Genomic DNA, 26,347 nt, shown 5'->3' with positions numbered 1-26,347 from the left:
AATAGAGTGCCGTGACGTAGATGTCGCCGTCACTCGGTCCACCCTCCAGCGTGCCGTTGACGACCGTGCCGTTGACGAACGTGCCGTTGAAGTAGTAAAAGACTTCGGTGCTGTTCGCTAGGGTGTACACCCAGCCGGTGGGCCCCTGCGCCAAACCGATTGCCGTCCAAGCGCACGCAAGCCAATGGGCGACGAGGAGAAAGGCGATGAGAAGGAGACTGAGTACAGAGAGACCGAACGCGTATCGAGTGACGGAGTCCAATTTGCTGGCAAGCCGATAGAGGTGGGTGAGACGGAGAATTTTCGGCACGTGAATCAGCATGAGCTGGATTAGAAAGAAAAAAATTTAATACGACTTTTATCGCATGGAGGATCTTACCATAGACGTCGATGATTGGATGATAATGCCGACGATTTCCAAAGGCAATGCCGATATGCAATCAACAATGAACCAACTGCGAAGATACCGATGAGCAATTAGAGACGGATCGGCGACAAGACGACCGGCCGAATTGACGTACGTCGTTCGAAAATTGAGCACAACGTCAACAATAGCAATGAAATCGATGAAGAGATTAATCGCCGATAAAGTATTTCTGTTGTAATTGAAAGCGGCGTAGACGGGAATAGCGACAGCCGTGTAGAAACAGAGCAAAATGATGAACCAATTCCAGAGCTCTCGAAAGAGACCATAGTGCAAAATGATAAAACGCGACGACGTCTGTCGAATTTCCCTGTATTCGGGTAGCAATTCTCGATCAAGAGAAATTATCTTAAAATCGAAAGACAGAAACTAGCCAATCAAAAAGAGTAGAATGAGATCGTACTCTACCTGTGCCAGTTTCTCCTTCGCCTTGTGATGATGCCCCGCGTCGATGATGGTATTTATGAGATCTTGATTTGGCTTGAAAATGACCCCATTCGGATCTTGAATGCTCGCTTTACGATCTTCGTCCCAAAGCAGCGTGTGTTTTCCTATATGCAAAACAAAAACGCTTCGATCAAAACGACGTTGAGGCGCCTGTGTCTTTGCTTCCCACCGAGAAACTGATTCGAATGGCAGCGTCTCAACTTTGCCGTCGATATGTCCTTGTGCGTAACAATCATGTACGCTTCCTCATAGCTTTGATCTCGCTTTGCAATTGTCTCCGTGCGAACGAGACTCCAGAAAGGTGTTCCTAATAAAGAAGGCAGCTTGACAGCACGTCGTATAGGAAACCTAGCTGTAACGCTATCTAATCAACTATGCATTCTTTAGTATGCACTCTGTAACTGCACGTGCTATATGACACTCCAACGTCGTATCTGAGTACACCTGTGCCTGTGCATCTACCGTTCAAAAGTTTCAGGCACCTAGCGTAATAAATGTCCTGCTTTCTTTCACTTAGAGGCCCAAACTATACTACAGCGCGGAGAACGGCAACGTAACACGAATACCGCTGTTTCACTCTATCCTCCTCCTCAGACACTCGCACAGCACCTGCCTGTACTACGTCACTACTAGATGTCCGCAATCGTGACGTAATGTACGTCGTTCTTACCGTCAGCTTTGTACAAGAGGATTTCTTTCGTCACGCTTTTCTTATGACTCAGCGCCGAATCGATGTCGTGCATCGATTCCTCGTCGGTCAGCTGGCCGTCGAGAAAACCGGCGCCCGTCGCGTTCTGTTGAACGACTTCGGATTTCAAGTAGCCCGTCAACGAGCAAAACGCGTCGTTGCAGTACACTATGGGACGCTCTTTTGGTTTGCAGTTGCACACGACAAAGCATTTGCCTGCGAGGGAAGATAGCACTCACGTCGGTTCGACGGGTTCGCGAAGCTCACCGCTTGCGTTTAGGTCGTCGAAAATTTTGTCCCAGTCTAGATCGTACGTCTTGGGGATGCGTGTGCGGCTCTTATACTTCAAAGGCATGCAGAAAAGAGCGAGAGAAACAACAGATTAATATCAAGGAATGAATGGGGGAAGTCGATTGAAACACCCCGGATTGCTTGGTTACACGCGAATGGCTACAGCGTTCGATTTGGCAAATTCCATTCGCTTTGTGCATACAAAATTGCGTGAAAGACTACAGGAAGGTATGATAAGAGCATTTATCTAAAATGATCTCACCCGTTTATTATTAGAGTCTCCTGATGCAGTGTGGAGCTCTCATTGCAAAGATGAGGCCACTCTAGAGGCTTATCAATCAGCGATGAAGACACTGGCAGTCGATCATTGGGAAAAATCGGACGGACGCAAGAGAATTACTTGGTGCGTCGAACAGTGCAATGAATACTTCAAAGACGGCGGCCTGGAGAGAGCTCTTGCCAAGGACAAACGACGACACGAGTTCTACGCTAAGGAAAAGAATAAAAAGTAAATGTATCAAGAAGGAGGGGCTGGGGCAAGGACGTGATTATTCAACTCTCGCTAGAGGATCATACGAACGATATAGCCAAGCCATTCGCCTAGCGACGCCTGACCACCTGCAGAGCAAGTACGATGTTGTTGTCACACACAGTTCGTACTTCTCTTGATGACAAAGACCTATTCCTAATAGACTTCGAGATGAAACTAAACTGAGGCTGCTGGACGTGGGGAGTTGCTACAATCCTTTCCTGTCTGCTGGTTCGCGTGATTTTGACGTCACTGCCATAGACATCAGTCCTGCAACAGATGTAAGTGACCCTACTTCCTCCAGTCAATACCACTCTACTACTGGTATTTGTCAGACCGTTCTTAGAGGCGACTTTCTTGAGATTACCTGCGCGGGTGCGTTGGCAGAAGGAGAGACATTGAGCATTGATGCATCAAGGAGACTTTTATCCCTCCCAAGTCAATACTTTGATGTCATTGTTTTTTGCCTTCTTCTTTCCTATATGCCGTCGCCGCGCCAACGATGGACGTGCTGCGCGAAAGCGCGCGAGTTGCTTCGTCTCAACGGGCTGCTTCTCATCGTGACGCCCGACTCGAAGCATCACAACAAGAACGCCTGTTTGATGAAGCAGTGGAAAGGCGCCATCGAATCTATTGGGTTTCGTCGATGGCGCTATATAAAACAATCACACGCGCACTGCATGGCTTTCAGGACCATACCAAAACCAGAACAGGATGAGGATGATGAAGGGCGGCATTTTGACAAGTTTCTCAACATTCCACAAGACATTACGAAATCATCAGGTCCAAGAGAAGCGATTACTACAAAAAACAGCGAAGCAATGCAATAATGAATGAAAACCTGAGTCGGTTGTTTCGAGTTTTCAGAGTATGGCACAGCAACATTGTGGCTCGTCGTCAGCTTCTTTCTTATTTGACAGAAGTCCCGTTGTTTCTTTTGCTTCATCGTCGTCGTTCTCTCTTCCTCCCCCGTCTCCTTGTGACACTGACGTTGATGCTAGAGCACAAATAATTATATCAATAAATAAATAAATAAATAAATAAATAAATAAATAAATAAATAAGTGACGGTTTCTGACCTGATCTCTGAGCTTCTGCTGATTCGTCTTCTCTTTTCATCCGTTCCTCCTCTCTCTGACGCTCCATTTCAGCTTCCTCAGCTCTTTGCCGTTCTTCTGCTATTTCTTTTTCTCTTTTCTGCCGTTCTCTCTCTTCCTCCTGTCTCTTAGCCTCTTCTTCAGCAGCCAACTGTTTTTTTCTCTCTTCTTCTTGTCTCTTAGCCTCTTCTTCAGCAGCTAGCTGTTTCTTTCTCTCTTCTTCTTGTCTCTTGGCCTCTTCTTCAGCAGCCAACTTCTTCTTTCTCTCTTCTTCTTGTCTCTTGGCCTCTTCTTCAGCAGCCAACTTCTTCTTTCTCTCTTCCTCCTGTCTCTTTCTTTCTTCCTCTTGCCTCTTAGCCTCTTCGGCGGCCAGCTGCTTCTTTCTCTCTTCCTCCTGCCTCTTGGCTTCTTCTTCTACAGCCAACTGCTGTTTCTTCTCTTCTTCCTGCCTCTTAGCCTCTTCCTCCCGTTTCTTAGCTTCTTCGGCTGCTGCTAACTGCCTCTTTCTCTCCTCTTCTTCTTCAGCAGCTCTTTTCTGCTTTAGAGCCTCCTCTTCCTCCTCCGCTGCCTTTTTTGTCGTCTCTTCAGTATCTAGATTTTTCATTTTATCTTCTTCGCCTTCCTGCGCCATTTCAGCTAAGGTTTTCTTTGGCTCCGCCCCCTCATCAGATTCCACGATGTCTTCTTTTCGAACGACGTGCCAGCTTTTTCCTTCCAAACTCAGACTCGGCGTAGACTGCGGCTGTTTTTCGTCTTCGGCTTTCTTAGACGTCTCTTCTCTCTGCTCTTTGTCAGCGGACGACGTCCCGTGGTCACGTTGCTTCTTCTTCTTCTTCTTCTTCTGTTTCTTCATCTTGCTTGCTTTGCCACCGTCTCCTTCGTCAATTGAAGGCTGAACTGAATCGTTTTGTTGGCTCGACGTCGAGCCCAAAGCGCTCGACTCGAGCGAATCCTGCGGAGTCTCGTCTGGATGGAAACGACGTCGCGATCCCGTATACGATACGCTCGACATACTCACCGGACATGATGGCTCGTATATTGTACGGTCTGGGCGTACAGTACCACCTGCTCCTATCGTCGACTACGAATCACGTGCTGATGAGAAGAAATCATAGGGACAGCGTGGGTGTCAAAAATACCGTTCAATTTCTCTATCTACATGTATCTATCTATCTACAATATGGTGCACTGACAGCATTTGCTGCACTTACAAAGTCCGCCCGATCCTTCTTCCCCTTGCACTAACCGTTCCGTTTCAGCTGCTTCACTCTTCGTCAATTGCTCTGCTTCCCGTTGCTGCTTTATTCTTTCCAGTCGTTGTTTTGCTTTTTCAGTTGCAGACTGCATTTTATCCTTTTTCTCCTCGACCGTTACTGGACGATAGAAAGCAAGTGGAGGAACAACAAGGGTAGGCTTGGCCGTTTTTTCTGTATCTGAATCTGGCTCGTTGGCTATCTCAAGAAGAGTCTTAGAAGATTCTGATTTCCCAACGACACCCTTTCGCTTCTTCCTATACGCAACTCGGTCTAAATGTCACATGAATGAAAAACATTGCAAACTATGAGCTCAATTGAACTAACTAACCTAACTGGAGTTTTTCCGGAGCAGAATGTGAAGTCAGAAGAGATTTCAATTTGGATCCCACTACTCATAGCCCCGCACTCTCGTTCGCAGTTTCTACGAGACCATAGACTTACCGCCACCTCGAGACTTTTTTGCTTTCTTTTCCTTCTTCACTTTTACCGTCTTCACTTTCTCTTTCTTCTCCTTTTTCGGCTTCGCCGCTTTCGCTTTCTTTCCTTTTCCTTTTCCTTTGCCCTTGCCGTCAGGATCGTCGTCCGGTGGAGGACCAGGCGGTGGCTCTTTCGACGCCATTCCGATTGATTCGGCGAAGAGGCGACGGAGACGAGATCCGTGTTTAGCGCATGCGCACGCTAAGCTGCTAATTTAATCGCAGTCGAATACTCTAAAAACTACTTTGATGCACACAAAACAAATTCGAATTAATTGACTAGACTGTAATCAGGTACAGGCACATTTCAGTATGTACACGTACGTACAAAAAAAACCCACTAGGACTTGGAAAAACCAAGATCCTTTTTCTTTGCAATGCTAGCGTCAAAAGCTTCGTGGGTCTGATGAGCTAAGAAAATTTGCAAAGAAAGAGTCCCCATTGGTGTTTGTTTGTTTGTCCTCTCGTTGCCCACTCACCTTTATAGAATTCATTTAGTCGAACGCTGGGCAGCAAATCCTTCACCTTCTCCATCACCTAAGCGGATAAATGATGAGTATCGCGACACTGTAGCACGCACGTGCCTTAGCGTCATTTGCCAACATAGCGTTTCCGTTCCAAATTTGAACGACATCCTCTCGCTCTCGAATGCTAACACTCAGTCCAGAAATCTCGTCACCTAAGAATGAATAAAAAATTTGTCTCAGCACAAAATCAACTAACCGATAGCTACATAGTCCGATAGCTGTTCACCGATTAGGGCCAAGAGCAGCTCCTTCCACACGTAAGCCTTTCACGCCATCAGTACAAAAATGCATATCATTAGTCAATAACATTATGACTCTTACAGTATTGCTTTTATGTATCCTGAATTTCCAATATCCCCCATTAACATTTTCAACATCCTCCCTATACGTGACGGTCAAGGCTAGACAAGTGAGCTACAAGTAGTAGTCTCTCTACGAACCATAGCGGTCGTCTCTCTCCTCTCATTATGTGATAGCTCGTCCGGACGTATAACTTGTCAGCGGGCGGTATGTTATTGAATACGCTCCAAAAACTCTACTCGCACAAGTGGCCGAGGATTCTCTCCCCGCCCATCTGTCTATTACCTGAACTGTGTGGACGGTGTAGAGTTTTTTAAGGTTTGCCGCGTATTCGGCTGCTGACGCTCCTATTACGGCCCTGGAAATTTTTGCGCGAGATTGGTCAGAATGGCCATTAGGCGATGACCGTGCGCTTTTACTTTACTTGTCGTGCCAGAAAGTCCACGACGTCTGAAGGGGGACCCCGTCCTTTTCGAGTGCTTCCACTTCGGTTATGACCATGCCGGTGAGATTCGGCGAGCTGCTGAGAGCCGTCGGCGGCGTCAGATCGCGGTCTCTCGGACGAGGAACGGAGACAGCCATTCGCGAATTCTTGACGCGCGCGCTATCGCGGCTCCTCCCAGCTAATTAATCAAATTTAATCTGCTGTACCGTTGCGAACATTTTGAGCAAACTCTCCTCAACATTGGACTATTAGCAGCATAGCTAAATTAAACACTGTTACCTCGGAAGATTGTGTCGTATGATGACGTCTTGTTTTCGAACGCACGATTGTCTAAGCATCAATAATTGCCGCTCACTAATTTGTCTACTGACCCCACCAGTGGTTCCCACCTTTGACATCACTTCGGGCAGGATTGTTCCAAGAACCCATTATGCCTTCTTATGGTTTCGCTTTCGTCACGACGGAAGGGATTGGTTCGGCTTTGACTATTTACGTTTCTCTAAGAGGCTTCGGCGATTGTTTTTCTCATTCCTAGAAGCCTGCCCTGACGAACATTAATAAGACCGCTCAGCAAGATTATCTCACGCATTGCTGCACCATATATTCTTTAGTGTACGTCAGCTAGCTCTGCTTGACGTGCGCCAGTACGCTATCCCTGCACGCGAGGCCTATTAGGAACCCCACGCTATCCTGTTTCTGTAAGAATACTTCGTAAGACTTCTTGTGTCGTTTGTTGCGTAGTCATGGAAACTGCATTGAATTATTAACGATGCCATTCAATTAGTAGGATCGTTCGTACAGTACCCTTCGCGGTTACCTTCAATATAGAAGATTGTGTTCTGTCTTCAGCATTTACTTTTGTTTGCTCAATCCTTTCACCAGATTGCAGAGGGGCCGGTAAACGCGTACCTGGGGGTCGTCGTTCATCGCGCGGGCTCACGTGACGAACTCCTGCATTGATTTTTCGCAAAATCAGACTTCGGCTGGCAACCAGCGCCAGGAAACATCTTCACCACTGCAGGCTCTTTATCTCGCAAACCAGCGATCGATTGCAGTGCCGGAGGCGGAGATCGCTCTTCCGCAAATCTTCGCAAACAAACATTACAGGATCGAGACGCGTAAACAAAGAGACCACCTACAAACAGAGCAGCGTGCGTGGTCTCCGTCCCTTTTCGACTCTATTTCCAGTGAAAACGACTGGTAGAAGCACCATTTTGTCGCTCGAGTGTTTACGAGTCTTTTTGTTTACGCGTTGTTTACCATTCTGTGTAGGCAAGCAACGGGGCCGCCAGTCGACCGTCTCTCCCCATGAAAACGACGCGAAACGGCTCCAAGATCGAGCGAGACGATCTCGAGGTGACTTTCGACGGTTGTCGTTTGACGTACGTGCGCTCGTTCATATTCGACGACGCTGTTTTTCGCCGCCAGCCGCCGCAACGGCTCTCCGACAGCCGAAAACGCGACGACTCGGAACCGACGTCGTGCACGGCTCCAAAGCGACGCAACGACGCGGCCGGCACCGACGATCCGACGACAATCGCCACCGCGTGGAGAGCGGCGGCGCGACACGCTCGCGCGCTCTTATCGGACGACGTTCAGGCTAGGATAAGCGAGGAAAACCAGTGGCGCGGCGGGAATGGGTGAGCGAAATCGAACCTATCTGTAGAGATAAGCGAAACGCATCGTTGCTTGTGTTTTTTTGTCGGTACCGAAAGCACCCTAGCTCGCTTCCGTTTCTCCTCCCCCCCCCCCCCCCCCCCCCCCCCGTTCAGGCCAGACGACGTTGCCGCTAATTCTCCGACGTACGTACTTTCGGCTCTTCTCGTCAACGGTCGATGTCAGTGGCCAGACTGCACGGTCTATTGTCCAACGGCCTATGACTATTTCAAGTACGTATAGTTGGCCTTCCACAGCGTCAATTACGGTAATCTTTTTCTCTTTTTCGAAAAGCCACATTAATGCGGACCATTGTATTGGAGCAAAGAGCATTGCCCAATTCAAAATTCAGACGCATTTGGTTCAGCAACTTGAATTGAAGGTAAACCGCGAGATATTGATTTTTTTTTGCGAGTCAATTACGTACGCCGGGGTCGTACTGTAGCTGGAAAGGGAAATCCGTTGTCTCGGTGCAATGCATGCCTACTTGGCCTCGTCGCTCGACAAAATTCAAAGCGGAGAGGAAGACGCGGCTGAGGTGAGGCCCGTGTAGCCGAGGATAAATATTATCCGACGGCCGGCAATTTTCTTCAGAAACCAGAAACCGAGAGTCAGCGGAGATTTGACGCCGTTGGAATGTCGCCTTCACCTCCGCTTCGTCCGATGTCGCAGTTCCACAGAACGGGCGCTGCAGACGACAGTGTAGAACGTAAAAAGGACACGAATATTCTCACACAACGTCAATTGATGGACCCCCTTTCTTTAGTCATACGGCAAGCCATTGAGCCGTATCGCAATGTTGACAGTCGACCGCCGCTCACATACATTGTTCTCATTCGACAGGTAAGTCGTGACTCCGTCTAAGAAGCGGCAAGTTTTCCGTTTTGTTCTAGGCTATACTAGAGTCCAATTCTAAACAGCTGGCTCTCAGTGACATTTACCAATGGTTCTCGGCAAACTTTGTTTTTTTCAAACCCAATGTGCCGGCGTGGAAAGTGAGTCCATTGTCGTTCTTTTCTCTGGTCCCTCTCGCAGAGTTTTTGCTCTTTAGAATGCCGTTCGTCACAATCTATCCCTTCACAAGTGCTTCGTTCGAGTCGAAAATTTCAAAGGAGCGGTGTGGACGGTGAACGAACACGAATACCAACGACGAAAATCTCACCGATCCCCGTCCATAAAGTAGACCAAAATTAGACACTTATATGTACGAGAGAAACTCCCATTACACAGAGACGACATAATTGGTCGAGGAGCTCTACCGCCACCGCCGCCACCGCCGCCGACTACGGCAACAGCGACGGCGGCAGCACGACGACGTCCAAGTCCACCCGTCTTGCTGGAAGGTGCTGATATCGCCGCCGCTGGAGCGCCGTTTTACGCCCAAGCGTCGCCCTACGTTGCCGCCTCAAAGGGGATGCTTTTTCCGCCCTCGACCACCTCAGCCACCCCTTTCACCGTTCCGTTTCAAAGTGCAAATATTCGGTACATAACGAGCGAAGAAGCGACTAGGGAAACCGAGTATGAACGACACGAAGGGGAGGAGGAGCAAGGCAAAACGGATCGCAACGACTAGGATTCTATTCTATTATTGATTTAAAATAGGAAATACCTGAGTATACTGGACCGTTGACATGTTCGAAGTAGAAAAACGTAGCTTAGTGATTCTGATACTAGAAGAAAGAAGCCGCTTAGAAACCAAAGCAGAAGCAAGGAAAGCAACGTCTGACCCGAAGAAAAAAATTGCCAAATGACTCCACCAAGTTTCCCATCAGTACCCAAATATTAACAGATAAAAGAAATTTAGATATCAAAGCCATATTACACTAGAGAATTGCGCTAGCGAGTTCTCATACATACGTGAAAATGAACAGCTTGTCTAAAAATTTAATTCAGACGCTTTTTTCAGTGCATCAAGCCACCTAATCAGAAATTATATAATTATTTCTATTAGTGTGACAACGCACTTTGAACATTCGTCATTCGATTCCGCTTCTAAATAAAAACTCAGACCTTCAGATTGATGGCCGACTTTTATCACAAAGTCCTTGTCTTTGATTGAGCCCTGAGAAGACACAAGAGAACAGATTGGTTCTAAACAACATCACCACCATTGCCCCTCATTGCACCTCGGGCATTCTTTTCACGCGATATCCTAAGAGAGGATTCGTCGACAAAGCCTTCACATCCTAGTAGCGATAGAGAATTTCAACTTCATTCGCGCTAAGATCTATTTGTCACTTCGTGTGCCTTGAACGAATAAAGTATGTTGTCTTTCAATTGAAACCATTGCCTAATCCAGCCGCCTTTGAGTCCCCTTTTCACGTACAAATAGCCCATTTTCTGTGCATCTTCCGTATAAGCTTTGATCTAACGTGCAGTAAACCTAGCCTATGATTCATACCGAAGACGTTATCAACGTACATTCTTAACACTGGAAGACTGCTTTGCGACTGGCTCCGTCTCGTCGCGGAACGTCATGCCTAATAAAAAAGCCACGCGATAGGAAAGAATGAGAACAAGCGTCCAACGTCATTTCAACCTCGCAGCTTGCAAAAGCACAAATTGCAAACCCTGTCCTCCCTTTTCAAAAATTTCAAATAGGCCTTATTCTTGGAGCATTCGCTACAAAGGATCTAGAAACGAATAACACCTCATCGCACTTTCCCCTCCCTCTCTTTGTATTCTCACTCGACCGCAGCCTCTGCAGTGATGGCGACGACGAAGTGCGGTGAACAGCTTTCCGCATTCCATGCACATGCTCGCACTCTTGTCCGGCAGCCAGACGGGAGCTTCGGTGCCCACTTCGTTCGACGACGTGAGAAAAGATGACTGGCGCTTGAGAGAGAGAAGTTTCTTGTCTAGTTGCTTTATTGCAGCGGAGATTGTCTGAGAGAGAATAAGGTCAGATAGGATCTGGAAAAGTTGAGGTAAATAACGTCTACTTGAAACCAATCGTCTCGTTCCTCTTGTGAGCTGAGAGAGGACAAATATTTAATTTTAAAAATTGACTCCCACAAATTTACCTGGCCGATACCATGAACGATTTTTCCTCGCGACTGATTACGCTGAAACAATTTGGAACGTCAGCAACGACGGGAATTTCAATCTAAAACACTCGCAACATTGCAAAGAGACGACTTTGCGCGTCTTCGCTTTGCCTTCAGTCCGGCGAGACCAATTTTCCGTTTGATTTTAAAACCCGCTGCCGTGGAGGAGCAATAGAGAAGTATGTCATTGAACTAAAATGAGAAAGAGCGTGAGCTTTTTAACAAAAGCATACATAGAGCGTACAAGAAAAAATTTTCGTCTGTCAAAACCGCGACGAGAGCATTTATTGAGAAAACCTTCTTTCAGAAAAATCTAATAAAAGAAGAGCCCCTTCATAGTGCGATACGAATGCCACGCGAACGTACGTACTCTTCCTGGAATCACGAGACTCAAGTTTTCAGCGAGAGAGCGCTGGACTTCCATAATCTTTTCAAACTCTTCAAGTTCTTTCATCCGATTGTTTGCCCTGTCGGCCGCTTCGGCGATGTTGTGCAACGCTTCTGCGCAGAGGCAAAGAAAGGGGCGCTACTTTGAAAGAGAATGCGCGTTCGTGCCGTACTTTCAGTGTCCGGCTTGTCAGGTGAGTCATCGGGCAATCGTTTCAAGTAACCTGCGTAAATCATATAGTAGTTTGATTGCACTATAACCCTCATACTTTCAAGCAGCATCTTGTAGCGCGGAATTCGTTGGACGGGCTCCAACATAAAATGCGAAATAGCTAGATTCCGACATTCGGGACGAGCCTAACGAAATCAATTCCTCAAAATTGACAACTCGCGTGACGTTCCCGTTCCCGTTCCCGTCTTGCCTGAAATTTTTTTAAGAGATCAGCAAAGCGCGTTTCCTTTCGTCGCCACTCGTCGAGAACTCTCATGGCGTCTTCAAAGTCGGCCGTATAGGTGGCGTACATCTTGAGAAAGGGCGCAAATTGTGCCATTATATCTCCAATACGACGAAAACTTTCCCTAAAACAGCGTCTCAAATTAATAAAGATCTTTTGAAAAACATGCCAATTCGCTATGCGCTCTTCCAAATCGCCGAGAAGTTTCAAGTTCAGCTGATAAATTTCTGGCAAACTGGAAAATATTTTCGCCACTTCTCTATCAGGTACAAGGGGCTTTGCCGACGATTGATTCGCTTCAAGTACGGTCTCGCGAAAGCCCTAGAAGAGCAGATAGAGAGTACACCTCCGAAACAGAAACCAAATACGGAAGATGACAACCTTCACGAGGAGTTCTAAGCCCATCACGTACCTACGAGAGAAAGAAAAACGTGTCTATTGCCTGCCAAGTATTAAAAAAAACCAACGTTTTTTCAGTGGTACACAATTCTTGCGCTATCTTGAACAGCTTGGCCTGAAGCGTCTATAGAGAGGACAAACGCACTATATATTTGGTTGGCGTGGTGGCCCCAATAGATCAAGTTGTACCGCGTCATTCACATCGATTCCATCAGATAAAGTGCTTTCAGCTCGCTCCTTAACCGACGATGTCTTTGTGACGACGACGACGTTTCCCTCGTTCATATCACCGCCGCCGCCGCCGCCGGCATCGTTCTCCTCTCCCTCGTCGTCGTCGCTCGACAGCCCGTCGTCCTCGTCCGGCTCGAGAACTTGCGTCGACGACACTTTGCCTCGACGAATCATCTCCGGCGATCCCTCCGGAGTTCGATCATTGATCGTCGTCAGACGATGAAGCGACAACGACGCGCTGGCGCGAAATTCCCGACCGTCGCGCAACTGAACCGAATTCGCCGTCTCCGACTCGACCACGCCCCCGCTAATCGGCGGCGTCGCTTCCGCTTTCGCCGCCGACGACGTAGCATTCGAATCGTCGCTGTTCGATTCGGACGTCGTGCGCGGTTTCGCGCGCGGCTTGGGTAAAATCTTCGGTTTCGGTGCATCCGGATTGACTCGCGTTCGCGGCGGCGACGGCGGAGGCCATTTTAGCGACGAGCGCGTCGGTTTTCCGTTCGACGACGAACCGTCGCTCGTTCTTCGATCCTCTCCGGGTCGTTTCTTCGACGTCGCTGCTTGAGCGACTTGCGAAGCGATGTCCGCGACTTGAGCCTGTTGTTCTTTGTCGAGAATGCGACGTGCTGGGGCGCTCGAACGTTTCGCGGCTGTCGTTAGACCGACGGGATTGTCGGGGGAGGCGATCATCAGGGGATTGGAACCGCCGCCGCCGCCGCCGCCGCTCAAATGATCTTGTAGGCGTCGATTTAGAATCGATCGTGGAGAGGATGGCGATTTGGATCTGCGAAGGGAGACGGTTGCTAGTGGAGAATGTTCGAAGCGAACACATGGGGCGTTTTGCTCTTACGGATGCGCGTTTTCCACGCCTGACTTTCCGCCACTGTCACCTGAGTAATTGCAGGCTGTTTGTAGACGGTAGAGAGAGATAAAACAGCTGCGTTTACCTTGCTCGAATCGTTCTCGAATCGACGAGACGTACCTCGAGTCCATTTTTCGTAAAGAACGGTAACATACGGGATCCCCAGAGAATCGATAAATACGTTTATTTATACAAGCAGCAGCAAGCAAGCAAGCAAGACTATCTACAACAAATAATAGGCAGTACACTGTCGAAGTTTTTTACCTATCCATAAAGCGGATGCTCATTGGCCTGTCAGGGACAAGTACAGCATCCAGATTTTTTTTGATCGGTTCATTGGTTGCATTTTCCAGACGAAAACGTCGGCAAATTTGATGCAAGGCAACTTGGAGTTCGAGCTCAACAAGACGTCGAGCTTGCAGAAGAAAGTGAGACAATCGTAAAAAAATAATGAAATAGTGACTTACCAGGGCACATGCGCATGCCGTGACCAAATGGAAGATTTGTAAAAGGATGAGGAAAGTCAAAGTTAGACTCCTTCGACCATCGGTCTGGGTTAAATTTCTGGGGCTGATCATAGAATTCCGCAGACTCGTTCATCCAGTAGTAGCACACTCCAATAGGCGTCTGCCCGAGTCAAGGTAAAGAAATTGGTCACACCTCTAAAAAATGAAACTCACATTAGCCGGAATGTTGTAATCGAGAAGATCGATGTCATTGTCCAAAACGCGGAAATTGACGGGGTAGACGGAAGACAGTCTAAAAAAGTTGATTGTGTCATCGAAAGAAGTTCGCGTGAAGTCGCGACCTCTTTTACCGCAATCCTTCCTTGATAGCGTTCTTGTGCAATGCCATCCGCTGAAGTTCGTCTGCCGACGCCTTGACATTTTGACCCGACCCCAAAACCGAAACGCTTTCATTATACAATCGATCTTGCAGCGACGAATCGCTGGCGACGTGATAGAGCAACCCCGAGAAAGCCGATCCGACCTCGAGAGAGAATCGATAAAAACATGTTTTTCTCCTCCCCCCCTCCTAGCTATCCCCCCGTTTAGACTCACTGCATAAATTCCTGCGACGAACATATCCATAGCGTTGAGCACGGCTTCGCGACGAGAAAGCAATCCATCAGAAAACATTTGCTCCATGAGGCACGTTGCATAATAGGGTCGACCGCCAGCGGCGGGCAACTGACCCCGGAGTCGACTCTCGCACTCGGCGACGAGCTTCTCGTTGAACTTGACGCTGCCATTCCAGCCCTCCTGATTCGCTCGCCACGTGGACGTCTTGAATTTTTTGTGAAGACCGTAGCTGAGTCGGAGCGCGTTGTAGTTTTCGAGTATCTTTCGAACCGAGTCGAGAAAGTCTTGATACTCGGGTTGCACGGTCGCTTCCATGCAATCGAGTCGTTTTCCGTAGACGAAAAGACCCATCACTATGGGAAACGTGACTTTCGCGGGAGTCATTGCTTTCTTTCTTTTTTCTTTCGTACCTTCGAGGGAGAATTTTACTCCCTCTGTGAATACGTCCGAAACGACGTGGGTGTCGGCGTTTCGTAGCGTCGCGACAAAGTCGGCAAAATCGGTCGCAATGTCGTTGATGCCTTCGGTGAAGGCGCCGCGCATTTTTTTCGAATTCAACGAATTCTTGGTCATTGGAGAGCGAAATCGCTTCCATTCGTCTCTGTCGGGACTAAAACGATCGAAACAAAGAAGACTGTTAGATTGTTTGTTCTCGTGCAGCGGGCCTTTTGTGTAAATGCAATTTGACTTGACACCCCAGGTGAGCACCTTATCTGCACTGAACCCGTTGACCTTTTGGCGCGAGTTTGCCGCACCCCCGTGCGAGAAGCAAAACAAAACCACCCGCGCTCACTCGCCGCTATACTATTGCATTGCTCACCTCAGTAGTCCTGCGCCGAGACCCAAGTCGGCGCGCGACTCGATCCACGCCAACATGGGCGGCTTGCGCGGCGACGACATTTCCGCTTTGAAGAGCTTTTCGACGGCGTCCGGATCGGCGACGAAAACGGCAGGACGACCGGCGAAGTTTTCGCGATAGATGCGTCCGAGTCGCTCGCAGCGGTCCGCTTGGACCTCGTGCATCTTGCGGAACCAGTGGCCCTTTCCGAGAACGTAGTCGAACAGCGATCCGACTCCGGGTAGCATACGAGGCGCCGGTATCGAGTCGAACGGACGCGCCGAGCGAACGACGACGTTCTGCGACGCGAGACTGTGCAGCGACGATCGGGCCAAAGCAGCCGCACTTCGGGAGCGACAGAAAACCATAACGTGAACCGGTGCGGAGGACGGACTAGACTGAGAGATGCAAGGAACCAATCGCCGTTTATATTAGGCGCGTGCAACCTTGACACTAACCCCGCAAATTGACCTTGTGACCTCTTATGTATACGTGTGGTGGCGGCACATAAGATTAGAGGCGAACTCTCTGTACTCTGCGTGCCTTAATTCGGAACTAACAGGAATAGTTTCCACACCCGCATCGTCCTACTAGTCTTAACTTCCCAATTCGCAATATGCGCAAGCTGACGGTTCGCGCTACGCTTCCGCGCTGCGTCGTTTCAATCCCTGTCGATTCCGTCTCACGACGTCGCCTTCCGGAACAGCGCCGACGGCTGACGCAGTGGAGTCTAGCGCAAAATAGGGTCGTCGCAGCTGCCGTCGTCTCCCATCCGCCAAAGAAATTGCTGCTGGAAGCAGCAAACAAGCGGACAGTTCCAAATTGCCACGCATTAGGACGTTCACTGGACCCATTTCGACTTCCGTGAGATGAGTGCTGACGTAAAGGGAGCGCGTGTCCTTATCGATTGCTCGAACGACGCCTGCAACAATCCTCTTTTTTTGACGTCACAGCAATCGCGTGCATACGTAAACGACTCACCGAGTCCAAGACACTTGGGCGGCGACGACGTCTTCTCGATAAGACGCGGGAAGCCGGAGACGGAAACGCAATCATCAATTTCCTTCAAATCACGAGACAAGATTTTGATTGAGAGTTGAACTTTCGATGTGACTCGTAATACCGCTTCCTTGTTTTCAATCACCCCCAGGCCAACGATGGAGGCGTTGAGAGCCCAGAGAATTTCCTCCGACGCTACCTGGTAAAAAAAACGTCACAAGGTTGACGACGACGACCACCAATTTCTTTTCTTGCCTTTGCGTGCATCACTTGCACGATGACGCGATTCCACGACGTGCGATAGGGCGTGCAGAGCGAGAGCGGCGAAGCGAGCCACGGCGCCGCGCTCGCATTTGCCAATAGGGACAGTCGTCGAGCGTCGAACATGCGACTCAGGTGCGCCAGGAGGGACAACTGACGCGCGTCGCCGGCACGATCTCGACCACTGAGAACGTAACGTTTGAAATAAAGAAACGCGTCTGTCAAAAAAAAGAGGATTTTACCCGCTGCTTATCGACTGATGTGGATGAGCGGCGATGACGAGAACGAGAGGTTGCTGGACGATTGCCAATTTCGGTCGCCACGTCAGAGCGTCCGGCTTTAGTGCAGCGTCGATTGACGGCAGCGCTTTCGACGACGGCGTGTCGGGCGGGTTGAGGTGGACGAGGTGAGTTGGCTTGACGATTCTGAGCAGATCGTTGAAGAGAAGCTCGCCAAGACCTAAATGAATCTATTGAACCCAATATATCATGAGAACGGAACAGGTTTTACCTCTGACCCATCCGTGGCAGTTGACAATTAGGGGTACAAAGGAATGTTTAGTCGTCGTCGTGGTTTCAAAATAGCGGATGCAAGACTCGACGCAGTCAAGATAGAAACCGGGTCGACGCTTGGGCGTCACGTCGCCAAAAAAATGCGAGCTTTTTTTTAGAACTGAAATTTAGGAGAGAAAAAAGAGCGGGGGGAAAAACTCACATGACTGGCTCTTGTTGATGACAAAACGCCGGGCCTTGAAGAAAAGAAAAAGCCATCTGATTGAATATGGTGAAAATAAAGTGCTCTACTCACCGAATATTGGATCTTTGACCACGTTCAGTGATACAAAACCAGGAGCTGTGAATTCTGACTGCCCCACGTCAGTATCCAAAAAAGCAACCTCAGAAAACCTAAAAAGGATGTGATATTATAGAAAATGAACCATTTTCTTCGAAATACCCAAGATTTCTTCTAAACAACTAAACACCTGCAATAGACGCATTCTTACTTACTTATTTAAGAAAATATTGACGGCATAGCGTGAATAGGTGGACTTTCCTGAATTGCGATTGCCGCAGATGAGTACTATTGGTGCTCGATGAGACGACGACAACTTCGCCTGCAGCGCGTCCATCAAGAGACGTTGTACCGCTTGCTCCCAAGTGAGTGGAATCGAGAGAACAGACAACAAATCGTTTTCCGGATCTTGGACAAGACGGAATTTTGTCAGGCTGTGCCACGAATTCACCTCGGCATCTCGATCAGATTGAGATCTGACCTTAATATGAGCACGTGAGTACAATTAGGGTTCCCATTCGTTTGATGGCAGAATTACTTGAAAGACGTCTGAAAATTTCTCCGTGCCCAAAGACTTGAAGAAGTCAAAGATCGACGATTGGCACTCTTCAATTAACAAAACGGCTCCAAAAACCGATGAATCGATTCTCAATTCATCGACAATGCGAGCAATTTCGTTTTCGCTTTCGTTTTCGTCTTCTCTCAACTGAGGCCACACGGACGATTTCGGCAGCGCTTCGCTGTCTGCTGTCAGGACAAGTAAACTCGACGTTCTGGGCGAGTGCATTGCCATCCAGCCGCGTTCCGGCTTCAGGCAATAGCCGTGAATCCACAGGCAACCGACGAGAACGCGAACGTTTGCGACGCCACAAAAGGCGAGGCTTTGATTCGGATGAAGAAAGGCGACGGTAGTCCGTGACGAGCCACTGTCATTTAGACTGTAGATGAATCGGTGGAGAGGAGGAGGGGGCACGGGAAGTTCGGGTTCGTTCGAATCGATGCGATTCGACAGCGAGGCGTTATCCGGAGTGCGTGGAGAGAAGCTGGAGATCGTCTTTCTCTTCTTCTTTCTTGGTTCCATAGCATGCGAAGACTTGAAGCCGGGGATTTAAAAAAAAACGCCGTTTGTTTAGTTGGGCGGGGCGGGGCACTAACGCGCGGTAGCAACTGCGAGCAACACGCGTGTTAGCCACGTGTCGTCTGGTGCAGAAATACCCCCTCTGTTAGACGGACCCGCCGACCGGACGTTCTATGCATGCGTTCCTTTGCGACAATCGAACCAACTTCTTGGCCAATAGAGATCGCGAGCGTCGTTTCCATCCACGGCCCGGCTGACCGCCATGATGCATGCATGAAAGCAGATAGACATAGATGCATAGGGATTAGCATATCGGTGAAAGTATCACCGGAGATTGGCTGTAATTTACAGCCAATCGCCGGCGAGTATACTTTCAAGTGAGTTCCGCGGGGGTTGTGGTGAAAGACTAAAAGCCATCGTCTGAGCCATGCGGATCGCTTGTTGTAAGCTCCCGTTACTGTAATTAGGCTATGAACTGAACAGTGTCTGTTTGGTAGCCGTTGCTTCTCTAGCGATACTAGCACTTCAAGTTCTTTGTGTCTTTTTGTATTTTCAAAATGGCACCCGTCGCACATCCCGTCCTCGTCCTGTTGTTACCAATCGTACGGTCGCATTGAGGCTGGCTAAACGTGTCGTACCAGTAATAAGCGGCGCCGTCACGACAGCGGCCACTAAGGCTCAGGCTCTTTCTGTATCGGATTCGGAGCCCATTGAAGCGAATCAAGTCGGACGTCGCTTCCGCGAAAGAAAGGAATGGGTTGAAAAGGCATGCCAGCGGTTTCAGTCGGATCCGCAACTTCAACGTCAATTTCCTCCTAACCCATTGATCCGCCATCGAATAATTGTCGACGACAAGCATAAATTGATCTACTGCGAAGTACAAAAAGCCGGCTGTACGTCGTGGAAATCGCTCATTTTAGTACTGACCGGTAAAGCTCCCAGTCTTGAGAGTATTGGGAAGTGGGGGGTACACATTCCGGGAAAGTACACTAAACTGGGAAAATCAGTCGAAACGGAGGAAAAACTACGCACCTATACAAAGGTCATGGTGCACAGGGAACCGCTCGATCGACTAATGTCCGCCTATACGAGTAAATTCATTGTAGGTGACCGAGGAATTCTTCGAAATGAAGGACGGAAAATACTGCGTCAACGAGGTGGTTTGAGCGAGCAGCAGATCAATACCGGCAAAGGAGTGCGATTCGACGAGTTCGCTTCCTACGTTGCGAGTCGTGCTGTGCGTAGCCAAAATGTTCATTGGCGGCCAGCTTCATCTTTGTGCGAGCCATGTGTAATACACTATGATTTTTATGCTTCAACTGGCACGCTTGATGAAGATACTAACTACATCTTGGATGCTATTGGGGCGCCGAAAGACCTTCGAGTACCCCATAAAAATCAGGCGTTTTCGTTGAGACCGACATTTAGCGAGAGCTTCAAGAGCTTGAGTGTGGAGGTGCTAGGCAAACTTCTAGACCTATACAAGCTTGACTATCTACTATTCAACTACAGTACACCAACTGTAAGCATGTTGAAAGCTGGTGAGCCAAATAACTAGTAACTGCCCTAAAACTGTACTAGTTTTACGGATGTTGCACGGTAGGGTATTGCTTTCTTTTTCTCTTTACAAATGATCTTCAAATTGACTTGCAGGCAGAGCGAGGCTTCAGAACGACCCATCAGTGATCAGTGTGGATCCAGCGACGTCGTAAAGACGTTCTCCACGTGCCTTCGGCTAATATCATTCCCCGGACTTGCTTGCAAGTGCAAGAGGCTCATCGGTCGCGTTCGAACGACGTTTTGGCTTTAGCAATTACTTCTACCATTGTCCAATCAATCCGTATGGAGTCTTCACGTACGGGTGCTCCTAGCTACACCGTACGTAGCCACATCCGGATTCTTCGCACTGCTACCGTCTTTCGACGTCCTGTGTGCACAATGGAAATTCCAAGTGCTCCTCCACTGAGTGAACTGCCGCATGATCCCATGGCGTTTCCACTTGAAACGCAGCCTGTTTCAATTCAACCAGGAGCCTGGGAAACGGCGGCCGTAGCCCCAGCAGGGTTAAACAGTCAGTCCCTTCCAATTTCTTCGAGCTGGTCTACAGGATTAGAGATTTTAGCTGAAGTAAACCACCTATTGATAAATCAAACTACAACTGGAAGTGAGTATCAGTAGCTGAATGCCGGAGACAGAGATGAAGCACGAACCGTTCTACTTTATAGCATGCCTGGGAAGCGCAGGATCAAATGAGTACCACGTAACTGATCAGTACAATCGAAACTTATTCGTCGCTACCGAAGGTAGTACTAATATGATTGCTCATTACGTTCGGTGCTGTATTCATGCTGCAGAGAGTTCATGGTGTGGTCGTCAGTGTCTTTACGAATTTCGGCCTTTTACCATTTCCATCACAGAGTATAGCTCACAGAAGGAAGTGCTTCGTCTTGACAGACCCTATCGCTGCTATGGACCTCTTTGTCCGTGTTCTCAGCAGTTTCTTGATGTTCAGTTGGCTGACAAATCACGTTTGGGCTTCGTTTGCGAAAAGCGAGTTATAAATGCTATTGAACTCGCGTAATTGGTAATTCGTTCCAGGTGGACTTGTATGATACCGACGTGGGAAGTTGTGGACGCCTCAAATACGTCTCAACTGTTGATCAAAGGCCCATGCTGCTGTGTTCGTAACAAATCTAATGACAAATTTACGGTATGGTTCCACTAGACATTCTATTTTATTTATGCCACTCAATGGCTTTCATTGGAGCAGATATTTCGTTCTAATGATGAACGAAAACCTGTAGGCGGTATGGTTACCTGCCAACCCAAAGGCGATCTCTGCAGCGACGCCAGCAGTCCCATCTTGACATGTAAGACTGATAGGATACGCAAGCTGGTTAATCCCAGTTCCGATCAATAGTTGCTATTGAAATGCCCGTCAAAGTCAAAGCTCTTCTCCTTGCAGCTGTGTTTCTTATTGTATGCCTCTTGTCTCTAGAAACAATCACAAGATAAATATCTTAAACTTTTTTTTTTTAGGAGTATATGTATTATGAAGATGACGAATTGGGGTGCTGAACTCACCTTCAGAGAGTGCGTTTTGTCTAAAAGTAGCGCTGCGAACCAAAAATTGTATTTGCTTAACAATTTCCGCCGCTTCGCCGTCCCTGTCGGCATGGGAACACCGGCGAACGATTCGCTGAAGAACGTCGAATGCATTCGCGCCAAAGTGCGGACGCAATTCGTCTTGATCGCGAATGAGTCCGTCGAGATTGAACACGAGACGGCAAATCATGTACGCATTGACATCGGATCGAACCGGAAGACAGCGCCGCGTGTCGCTCGAACAACGCGACCGACATCGATGAAAGGCGCACACGTCGTCGTCACTCCGGCAAGAATGATTCACAGCTCTCTGCACCACGTGGGCCGGAAATACAGAATCAATGTCAATTAATTTAACTCGCCAAGACCTAAATGAATCTATTGAACCCAGTATATGATGAGAACGGAACAGGTTTTACCTCTGACCCATCCGTGGCAGTTGACAATTAGGGGTACAAAGGGATGTTTAGTCGTCGTGGTTTCAAAATAGCGGATGCAAGACTCAACGCAGTCAAGATAGAAACCGGGTCGACCCTTGGGCGTCACGTCGCCAAAAAAATGTGAGCTTTTTTGAGGACTGAAATTTAAGAGAGAAATAAAACTGCGAGATAAGACTCACATGACTGGCTCTCGTTGATGACAAAAGGCCGGGCCTTTGAAAAAAGAAAAGCTATCCGATTGAACATGATGAAAGAAGGTGCTTTACTAACCAAATATTGGGTCTTTGACTATGTTCAGTGATACAAATCCAGGAGCTGTGAATTCTGACTGCCCCACGTCAGTATCCAAAAAAGCGACCTCAGAAAACCTAAAAAGGAAACCCTTTTTCTTTGAAATACTCCCCAAGGTTTTCTTCTAAACAAGTAAACAAGCAAATACACGCGTTCTTACTTATTTAAGAAAACATTGACGGCATAGCGTGAATAGGTGGACTTTCCCGAATTGCGATTGCCGCAGACGAGTACTATTGGTGCTCGATGAGACGATGACAACTTCGCCTGCAGCGCGTCCATCAAGAGACGTTGTACCGCTTGCTCCCAAGTGAGTGGAATCGAGAGGACGGACAAAGAATCGTTCTCCGCATCTTGAACAAGACGGAATTTTGTCAGGCTGTGCCACGAATTCGCCTCGACATCTCGATCAGATTGAGATCTAACCTTAATATGAGCACGTGAGTACATTTATGGTCCCCATTCGTTTGATGGTTGAATTACTCGAAAGACGTCTGAAAATTTCTCCGTACCCAAAGACTTCAAGAAGTCAAATATCGACGACTGGCACTCTTCAATTAGCAGAACGGCTCCAAGAAGCGAAGAATCGATGCTAAATTCATCAACAATGCGAGCAATTTCCTTTTCTCTCAATTGAGCCCACACGGACGATTTCGGCAGCGTTTCGCTGTCTGCTGTTAGGACGAGTAAACTCGACGTTCTGGGCGAGTGCATTGCCATCCAGCCGCGTTCCGGCTTCAGGCAATAGCCGTGAATCCATAGGCAACCGAAGAGAACGCGAACTTTTGCGACGCCACAAAAGGCGATGCTTTGATTTGGATAGAGAAAGGCAACGGTAGTCTGTGACGAGCCGCTGTCATTTAGGCTGTAGATGAATCGAGGAGGGAGCACGGGAAGTTCGGGTTCGCTCGAATCGATGCGATTCGACGGCGAGACGCTATCCAGAGTGCGTGGAGAAAAGCCGGAGATCGTCTTTCTATTCTTCTTTCTCGGTTCTAGATGTTCCATGGCATGCGAAAGCGAAAAGAACCTTTGATGCCGAGCGCGCGCGACGTTCTTGTAGCTGCGTCACACAAAAATTACGTCATGCACGTGTCCCGCGTAATGCGATTAAACCACGTGATCACGAATGAACCAATGATGGCGTGTGCTGACTCGGCGGGACGTTCAAATGCCTCGCGTCGCACCGATTTCTTTCAGTTGCGGCCGAGGGTGGATGCGGCGCGGATCTCTGCGTCTCGTCCTTGACGGATTGGCTCGGGGGAAGACAAAAGGCAAGTCCTGGATTGTCGGATCAGCGTGGCCCACGGTTAATTCCGTGCCGGAGCCTGTAGGCAGGGCGAAGGGGGGCTTCGGCCTCGGTTTACGCACTGGGATTTAACGATCGCTGAAGTCTTATTGTTGCCAATAAGCACGACCACGCGCTAGGCTGAGTGTGGTACGGCTTAGAGGGGGTGTTCAACCATGGCCTGGTTGCCGGCACTTTTCTCACCCGGCGGCACGATTAGACTGACGATGATCTGGCCCAGGAGACTTCAATTCAGGCATTGCACTGCCTTTCCTGTCGACTCCTACAAACAGCAGTCAACCGCTCTCCATCTCGCAAGCGCCGGTTCTTCTCAGGAAGACATACCGAAGCGTTTGGTACCACCGCGCCGGGGGACTTCGGTATCAGGGGCCGTCTCTCATCCAGGCGGGTACTGATTGGGGTGGCCGAGGACGTCGTGACTCGCCCTAAATTTTTGGAACGGGTGGTCATCGCTTTGCGGTGGCTGCCTTGGGCTACGAAGCGTCCAAACCTCCCCGTGGTGTAGCCTGGGTAATGCGAATATGGACGCACTATAAATCAGGTACGTACAGAGATTGTTTGACAGTAAGTAACTGTGTTTTTTATTTTTAGGTGGAAACTTGGGATGGGTTTTGTTTTTATTTTATTTCATGCATGCTTTACTGTATTTTGTGAGATTAGATGTCGACGTGTACTTCATTTCTTTATAAAATAAATGAATTCAAGCGAGAACAACTCGTTGGATCGATGTCTCCGGTTTTTCACCGTTCGAACGTGACCGATGAGCCTCTTGCAAACTCATTCACCGGGTCTTCTACACGCGAGACAGACGAAGATTCGGTGTTTTAGCGTTTAGCATATCCAATCAATCCGTACACGGAAGGCTTCACGTACGGGTGCTCCTAAACCGTACGTAGCCACATCCGGATTCTTTGCACTGCCACCATCTTTCGACATCCAGTGTGCACAATGGAAATTCCAAGTGCTCCTCCACTGAGTGAACTGCCGCATGATCCCATGGCGTTTCCACTTGAAACGCAGCCTGTTTCAATTCAACCAGGAGCCTGGGAAACAGCGGCCATAGCCCCAGCAGGGTTCAACAGTCAGTCCCTTCCAATTTCTTCGAGCTGGTCTACGGGATTAGAGATTTTGGCTGAACTAAACCGCCTATTGATAAATCAAACTCCAACTGGAAGTGAGTATCAGTAGCTGAATGCCGGAGACAGAGAGGAAGCATGAACCGTTCTACTTTATAGCATGCCTGGGAAGCGCAGGATCAAATGAGTACTACGTAACTGATCAGTACAATCGAAACTTATTCGTCGCTACCGAAGGTCGTAATAATATGATTGCTCATTACGTTTGGGTGCTGTATCCATGCTTCAGAGAGTTCCTGGTGTGGTCGTCAGTGTCTTTACGAATTTCGGCCTTTTACCATTTCCATCACAGAGTATAGCTCACAGAAGGAAGTGCTTCGTCTTGACAGACCCTATCGCTGTTATGGACCTCTTTGTCCGTGTTCTCAGCAGTTTCTTGATGTTCAGTTGGCTGACAAATCACGTTTGGGCTTCGTTTGCGAAAAGCGAGTCATAAATGCTATTGAACTCGCGTAATTGGTAATTCGTTCCAGGTGGACTTGTATGATACCGACGTGGGAAGTTGTGGACGCCTCAAATACGTCTCAACTGTTGATCAAAGGCCCATGCTGCTGTGTTCGTAACAAATCTAATGACAAATTTACGGTATGGTTCCACTAGACATTCTATTTTATTTATGCCACTCACAATGGCTTTCATTGGAGCAGATATTTCGTTCTAATGATGAACGAAAACCTGTAGGCGGTATGGTTACCTGCCAACCCAAAGGCGATCCCTGCAGCGACGCCAGCAGTCACATCTTGACATGTAAGACTGATAGGATACGCAAGCTGGTTAATCCCAGTTCCGATCAATAGTTGCTATTGAAATGCCCGTCAAAGTCAAAGCTCTTCTCCTTGCAGCTGTGTTTCTTATTGTATGCCTCTCGTCTCTAGAAACAATCACAAGATAAATATCTTAAATTTTTTTAGGAGTATATGTATTATGAAGATGACGAATTGGGGTGCTGAACTCACCTTCAGAGAGTGCGTCTTGTCTAAAAGTAGCGCTGCGAACCAAAAATTGCATTTGCTTAACAATTTCCGCCGCTTCGCCGTCCCTGTCGGCATGGGAACACCGGCGAACGATTCGCTGAAGAACGTCGAATGCATTCGCGCCAAAGTGCGGACGCAATTCGTCTTGATCGCGAATGAGTCCGTCGAGATTGAACACGAGACGGCAAATCATGTACGCATTGACATCGGATCGAACCGGAAGACAGCGCCGCGTGTCGCTCGAACAACGCGACCGACATCGATGAAAGGCGCACACGTCGTCGTCACTCCGGCAAGAATGATTCACAGCTCTCTGCACCACGTGGGCCGGAAATACAGAATCAATGTCAATTAATTTAACTCGCCAATCGGCGTCGACTCCAAAATTTCTCGCCGCGATATCGCAAAAGAGCAAAGGTCCAAGGGGGGTTGATTTGACGGCGGTTATGAGATCAATGAGGCTCAGCACGACTCGCTTCCAAGCGTAAAAGCCGTCCCTTCGACTAACGTTCGGAAAGTGATCGT

General features: G+C 48.4%; 13 protein-coding genes across 17 annotated transcripts; 5 read left to right on the top strand and 8 right to left on the bottom strand.

Annotated features, from left to right (window-relative positions):
* On the bottom strand, nt 1-1,935 carry LOC136186541 (potassium voltage-gated channel subfamily H member 1-like; the record flags this gene model as incomplete). The annotated part of the gene is given in 6 exon segments (XM_065973918.1): nt 1-325; nt 380-772; nt 833-975; nt 1,041-1,178; nt 1,542-1,775; nt 1,827-1,935. Coding segments are annotated over 6 exon segments (1,321 nt in total), but the record flags the coding sequence as incomplete, so codon positions are not given.
* On the top strand, nt 1,916-3,421 carry LOC136186549 (S-adenosylmethionine sensor upstream of mTORC1-like). Of its 2 annotated transcripts, XM_065973932.1 has the most exons (5): nt 1,920-2,078; nt 2,127-2,358; nt 2,417-2,479; nt 2,543-2,660; nt 2,715-3,420. In XM_065973932.1, the coding sequence occupies exons 1-5, from the start codon at nt 1,955-1,957 to the stop codon at nt 3,207-3,209; spliced, it is 1,032 nt and encodes a 343-aa protein (XP_065830004.1). In that variant the 5' UTR covers nt 1,920-1,954; the 3' UTR covers nt 3,210-3,420. The 2 variants fall into 2 exon arrangements, with proteins under 2 accessions (XP_065830003.1, XP_065830004.1); XM_065973931.1 differs by having other exon boundaries at nt 1,916-2,078; nt 2,543-3,421.
* On the bottom strand, nt 3,116-4,634 carry LOC136186547 (uncharacterized). Its single transcript, XM_065973929.1, has 3 exons — nt 4,495-4,634; nt 3,459-4,442; nt 3,116-3,376 (listed from the first exon to the last, which is right to left on the bottom strand). Exons 1-3 carry the CDS (start codon nt 4,499-4,501, stop codon nt 3,243-3,245), a joined length of 1,125 nt encoding a protein of 374 aa, XP_065830001.1. The 5' UTR covers nt 4,502-4,634; the 3' UTR covers nt 3,116-3,242.
* LOC136186553 (axoneme-associated protein mst101(2)-like) lies at nt 4,599-5,386 on the bottom strand. Its single transcript, XM_065973937.1, has 3 exons — nt 5,174-5,386; nt 5,061-5,120; nt 4,599-5,002 (listed from the first exon to the last, which is right to left on the bottom strand). The coding sequence occupies exons 1-3, from the start codon at nt 5,349-5,351 to the stop codon at nt 4,650-4,652; spliced, it is 591 nt and encodes a 196-aa protein (XP_065830009.1). The 5' UTR covers nt 5,352-5,386; the 3' UTR covers nt 4,599-4,649.
* A 75-nt stretch (nt 5,387-5,461) lies between these two features.
* Nucleotides 5,462-7,013, bottom strand: LOC136186552 (eukaryotic translation initiation factor 4E type 3-like). Its single transcript, XM_065973935.1, has 9 exons — nt 6,870-7,013; nt 6,460-6,810; nt 6,321-6,393; nt 6,176-6,270; nt 6,057-6,117; nt 5,932-5,998; nt 5,793-5,887; nt 5,688-5,745; nt 5,462-5,619 (listed from the first exon to the last, which is right to left on the bottom strand). The coding sequence occupies exons 2-9, from the start codon at nt 6,615-6,617 to the stop codon at nt 5,549-5,551; spliced, it is 678 nt and encodes a 225-aa protein (XP_065830007.1). The 5' UTR covers nt 6,618-6,810; nt 6,870-7,013; the 3' UTR covers nt 5,462-5,548.
* A 337-nt stretch (nt 7,014-7,350) lies between these two features.
* On the top strand, nt 7,351-10,075 carry LOC136186546 (forkhead box protein P4-like). 3 transcript variants are annotated; one of them, XM_065973926.1, is made up of 11 exons: nt 7,362-7,680; nt 7,753-7,836; nt 7,909-8,120; nt 8,253-8,369; nt 8,431-8,518; nt 8,582-8,674; nt 8,731-8,845; nt 8,903-8,979; nt 9,030-9,131; nt 9,188-9,315; nt 9,367-10,074. In XM_065973926.1, the coding sequence occupies exons 2-11, from the start codon at nt 7,789-7,791 to the stop codon at nt 9,707-9,709; spliced, it is 1,323 nt and encodes a 440-aa protein (XP_065829998.1). In that variant the 5' UTR covers nt 7,362-7,680; nt 7,753-7,788; the 3' UTR covers nt 9,710-10,074. The 3 variants fall into 3 exon arrangements, with proteins under 3 accessions (XP_065829997.1, XP_065829998.1, XP_065829999.1); XM_065973925.1 differs by having other exon boundaries at nt 7,351-7,680; nt 7,753-8,120; nt 9,367-10,075; XM_065973927.1 differs by lacking the exon at nt 7,362-7,680 and having other exon boundaries at nt 7,694-7,836.
* On the bottom strand, nt 9,885-13,669 carry LOC136186542 (FYVE, RhoGEF and PH domain-containing protein 6-like). The gene is made up of 21 exons (XM_065973919.1): nt 13,603-13,669; nt 13,506-13,545; nt 12,614-13,439; nt 12,493-12,548; nt 12,407-12,437; nt 12,195-12,346; nt 11,993-12,149; nt 11,840-11,927; nt 11,744-11,794; nt 11,554-11,684; nt 11,428-11,496; nt 11,295-11,375; nt 11,160-11,242; nt 11,079-11,109; nt 10,825-11,022; nt 10,676-10,769; nt 10,558-10,616; nt 10,375-10,503; nt 10,263-10,322; nt 10,101-10,198; nt 9,885-10,055 (listed from the first exon to the last, which is right to left on the bottom strand). Exons 1-21 carry the CDS (start codon nt 13,646-13,648, stop codon nt 10,013-10,015), a joined length of 2,523 nt encoding a protein of 840 aa, XP_065829991.1. The 5' UTR covers nt 13,649-13,669; the 3' UTR covers nt 9,885-10,012.
* Nucleotides 13,670-13,686: 17 nt separating this feature from the next.
* LOC136186545 (25-hydroxyvitamin D-1 alpha hydroxylase, mitochondrial-like) lies at nt 13,687-15,836 on the bottom strand. The gene is made up of 7 exons (XM_065973924.1): nt 15,420-15,836; nt 15,010-15,209; nt 14,579-14,952; nt 14,335-14,507; nt 14,198-14,276; nt 13,985-14,144; nt 13,687-13,932 (listed from the first exon to the last, which is right to left on the bottom strand). The coding sequence occupies exons 1-7, from the start codon at nt 15,803-15,805 to the stop codon at nt 13,778-13,780; spliced, it is 1,527 nt and encodes a 508-aa protein (XP_065829996.1). The 5' UTR covers nt 15,806-15,836; the 3' UTR covers nt 13,687-13,777.
* A 9-nt stretch (nt 15,837-15,845) lies between these two features.
* LOC136186543 (uncharacterized) lies at nt 15,846-18,635 on the bottom strand. Of its 2 annotated transcripts, none has more exons than XM_065973921.1 (10): nt 18,028-18,635; nt 17,705-17,970; nt 17,505-17,602; nt 17,412-17,445; nt 17,208-17,356; nt 16,940-17,156; nt 16,692-16,881; nt 16,561-16,635; nt 16,419-16,500; nt 15,846-16,359 (listed from the first exon to the last, which is right to left on the bottom strand). In XM_065973921.1, exons 1-10 carry the CDS (start codon nt 18,568-18,570, stop codon nt 16,076-16,078), a joined length of 1,938 nt encoding a protein of 645 aa, XP_065829993.1. In that variant the 5' UTR covers nt 18,571-18,635; the 3' UTR covers nt 15,846-16,075. The 2 variants fall into 2 exon arrangements, with proteins under 2 accessions (XP_065829993.1, XP_065829994.1); XM_065973922.1 differs by having other exon boundaries at nt 16,139-16,370.
* A 205-nt stretch (nt 18,636-18,840) lies between these two features.
* On the top strand, nt 18,841-20,237 carry LOC136185903 (carbohydrate sulfotransferase 11-like). Its single transcript, XM_065973116.1, has 2 exons — nt 18,841-18,944; nt 19,051-20,237. Exons 1-2 carry the CDS (start codon nt 18,841-18,843, stop codon nt 20,123-20,125), a joined length of 1,179 nt encoding a protein of 392 aa, XP_065829188.1. The 3' UTR covers nt 20,126-20,237.
* A 265-nt stretch (nt 20,238-20,502) lies between these two features.
* LOC136186551 (phospholipid scramblase 3-like) lies at nt 20,503-21,666 on the top strand. The gene is made up of 7 exons (XM_065973934.1): nt 20,503-20,731; nt 20,793-20,870; nt 20,922-21,117; nt 21,166-21,277; nt 21,338-21,437; nt 21,488-21,546; nt 21,607-21,666. The coding sequence occupies exons 1-7, from the start codon at nt 20,506-20,508 to the stop codon at nt 21,643-21,645; spliced, it is 810 nt and encodes a 269-aa protein (XP_065830006.1). The 5' UTR covers nt 20,503-20,505; the 3' UTR covers nt 21,646-21,666.
* Nucleotides 21,636-23,438, bottom strand: LOC136186548 (polynucleotide 5'-hydroxyl-kinase nol9-like). The gene is made up of 6 exons (XM_065973930.1): nt 22,887-23,438; nt 22,564-22,829; nt 22,383-22,480; nt 22,292-22,325; nt 22,092-22,237; nt 21,636-22,040 (listed from the first exon to the last, which is right to left on the bottom strand). Exons 1-6 carry the CDS (start codon nt 23,409-23,411, stop codon nt 22,021-22,023), a joined length of 1,089 nt encoding a protein of 362 aa, XP_065830002.1. The 5' UTR covers nt 23,412-23,438; the 3' UTR covers nt 21,636-22,020.
* Nucleotides 23,439-24,627: 1,189 nt separating this feature from the next.
* On the top strand, nt 24,628-25,871 carry LOC136186550 (phospholipid scramblase 3-like). Its single transcript, XM_065973933.1, has 7 exons — nt 24,628-24,886; nt 24,948-25,025; nt 25,078-25,273; nt 25,322-25,433; nt 25,496-25,595; nt 25,646-25,704; nt 25,760-25,871. The coding sequence occupies exons 1-7, from the start codon at nt 24,661-24,663 to the stop codon at nt 25,796-25,798; spliced, it is 810 nt and encodes a 269-aa protein (XP_065830005.1). The 5' UTR covers nt 24,628-24,660; the 3' UTR covers nt 25,799-25,871.
* The last annotated feature ends 476 nt before the right edge of the window (nt 25,872-26,347 follow it).

Source organism: Oscarella lobularis, chromosome 4, assembly GCF_947507565.1.
Source record: "Oscarella lobularis chromosome 4, ooOscLobu1.1, whole genome shotgun sequence".
Classification (NCBI taxonomy): domain Eukaryota; kingdom Metazoa; phylum Porifera; class Homoscleromorpha; order Homosclerophorida; family Oscarellidae; genus Oscarella; species Oscarella lobularis.
Note: the sequence above shows the minus strand (reverse complement) of the source record. Positions and strands in the feature narration are given on the sequence as shown.

Bases quoted from the DNA above. Each gene is read 5' to 3' on its own strand.
- LOC136186549 (XM_065973931.1), top strand. From the start codon at position 1,955: ATGAATGGGGGAAGTCGATTGAAACACCCCGGATTGCTTGGTTACACG. The intron at 2,079-2,126 runs GTATGATAAGAG...GTTTATTATTAG, and splicing joins GCGTGAAAGACTACAGGAAG to AGTCTCCTGATGCAGTGTGG. The intron at 2,480-2,542 runs GTACGATGTTGT...TATTCCTAATAG, and splicing joins CCTGACCACCTGCAGAGCAA to ACTTCGAGATGAAACTAAAC.
- LOC136186547 (XM_065973929.1), bottom strand. The intron at 3,377-3,458 runs GTCAGAAACCGT...TTTGTGCTCTAG, and splicing joins AGCAGAAGCTCAGAGATCAG to CATCAACGTCAGTGTCACAA.
- LOC136186553 (XM_065973937.1), bottom strand. From the start codon at position 5,351: ATGGCGTCGAAAGAGCCACCGCCTGGTCCTCCACCGGACGACGATCCT. The intron at 5,121-5,173 runs GTAAGTCTATGG...GGCTATGAGTAG, and splicing joins AAAAAAGTCTCGAGGTGGCG to TGGGATCCAAATTGAAATCT. The intron at 5,003-5,060 runs GTTAGTTAGTTC...TGTGACATTTAG, and splicing joins TCCGGAAAAACTCCAGTTAG to ACCGAGTTGCGTATAGGAAG.
- LOC136186552 (XM_065973935.1), bottom strand. From the start codon at position 6,617: ATGGCTGTCTCCGTTCCTCGTCCGAGAGACCGCGATCTGACGCCGCCG. The intron at 6,118-6,175 runs GTTCGTAGAGAG...CGTCACGTATAG, and splicing joins GGAGAGAGACGACCGCTATG to GGAGGATGTTGAAAATGTTA. The intron at 5,999-6,056 runs GTAAGAGTCATA...ATGGCGTGAAAG, and splicing joins GGATACATAAAAGCAATACT to GCTTACGTGTGGAAGGAGCT.
- LOC136186546 (XM_065973925.1), top strand. From the start codon at position 7,789: ATGAAAACGACGCGAAACGGCTCCAAGATCGAGCGAGACGATCTCGAG. The intron at 8,370-8,430 runs GTACGTATAGTT...TTTTTCGAAAAG, and splicing joins ACGGCCTATGACTATTTCAA to CCACATTAATGCGGACCATT. The intron at 8,846-8,902 runs GTAAAAAGGACA...CCCTTTCTTTAG, and splicing joins TGCAGACGACAGTGTAGAAC to TCATACGGCAAGCCATTGAG.
- LOC136186542 (XM_065973919.1), bottom strand. From the start codon at position 13,648: ATGGACTCGAGGTACGTCTCGTCGATTCGAGAACGATTCGAGCAAG. The intron at 12,150-12,194 runs GCATGTTTTTCA...ACGCTGTTTTAG, and splicing joins GAAGAGCGCATAGCGAATTG to GGAAAGTTTTCGTCGTATTG. The intron at 11,928-11,992 runs GCAAGACGGGAA...TGATTTCGTTAG, and splicing joins ATCTCTTAAAAAAATTTCAG to GCTCGTCCCGAATGTCGGAA.
- LOC136186545 (XM_065973924.1), bottom strand. From the start codon at position 15,805: ATGGTTTTCTGTCGCTCCCGAAGTGCGGCTGCTTTGGCCCGATCGTCG. The intron at 15,210-15,419 runs GTGAGCAATGCA...CGATCGTTTTAG, and splicing joins CTCGGCGCAGGACTACTGAG to TCCCGACAGAGACGAATGGA. The intron at 14,953-15,009 runs GTACGAAAGAAA...CGTTTCCCATAG, and splicing joins AGTAAAATTCTCCCTCGAAG to TGATGGGTCTTTTCGTCTAC.
- LOC136186543 (XM_065973921.1), bottom strand. From the start codon at position 18,570: ATGGAACCAAGAAAGAAGAAGAGAAAGACGATCTCCAGCTTCTCTCCA. The intron at 17,603-17,704 runs GTAAGTAAGAAT...CATCCTTTTTAG, and splicing joins GTCAATATTTTCTTAAATAA to GTTTTCTGAGGTTGCTTTTT. The intron at 16,360-16,418 runs GTGAGTCGTTTA...GGATTGTTGCAG, and splicing joins GCCCAAGTGTCTTGGACTCG to GCGTCGTTCGAGCAATCGAT.
- LOC136185903 (XM_065973116.1), top strand. From the start codon at position 18,841: ATGAAAGCAGATAGACATAGATGCATAGGGATTAGCATATCGGTGAAA. The intron at 18,945-19,050 runs GTGAGTTCCGCG...TGAACTGAACAG, and splicing joins GCCGGCGAGTATACTTTCAA to TGTCTGTTTGGTAGCCGTTG.
- LOC136186551 (XM_065973934.1), top strand. From the start codon at position 20,506: ATGGAAATTCCAAGTGCTCCTCCACTGAGTGAACTGCCGCATGATCCC. The intron at 20,732-20,792 runs GTGAGTATCAGT...TCTACTTTATAG, and splicing joins AAATCAAACTACAACTGGAA to CATGCCTGGGAAGCGCAGGA. The intron at 21,278-21,337 runs GTATGGTTCCAC...TCATTGGAGCAG, and splicing joins AATCTAATGACAAATTTACG to ATATTTCGTTCTAATGATGA.
- LOC136186548 (XM_065973930.1), bottom strand. From the start codon at position 23,411: ATGGAACATCTAGAACCGAGAAAGAAGAATAGAAAGACGATCTCCGGC. The intron at 22,830-22,886 runs GTAATTCAACCA...GCTCATATTAAG, and splicing joins AATTTTCAGACGTCTTTCGA to GTTAGATCTCAATCTGATCG. The intron at 22,326-22,382 runs GTTAGTAAAGCA...CTTTTTTCAAAG, and splicing joins AGTCAAAGACCCAATATTTG to GCCCGGCCTTTTGTCATCAA.
- LOC136186550 (XM_065973933.1), top strand. From the start codon at position 24,661: ATGGAAATTCCAAGTGCTCCTCCACTGAGTGAACTGCCGCATGATCCC. The intron at 25,026-25,077 runs GTCGTAATAATA...TCCATGCTTCAG, and splicing joins CTTATTCGTCGCTACCGAAG to AGAGTTCCTGGTGTGGTCGT. The intron at 25,596-25,645 runs GTAAGACTGATA...TCCGATCAATAG, and splicing joins CAGCAGTCACATCTTGACAT to TTGCTATTGAAATGCCCGTC.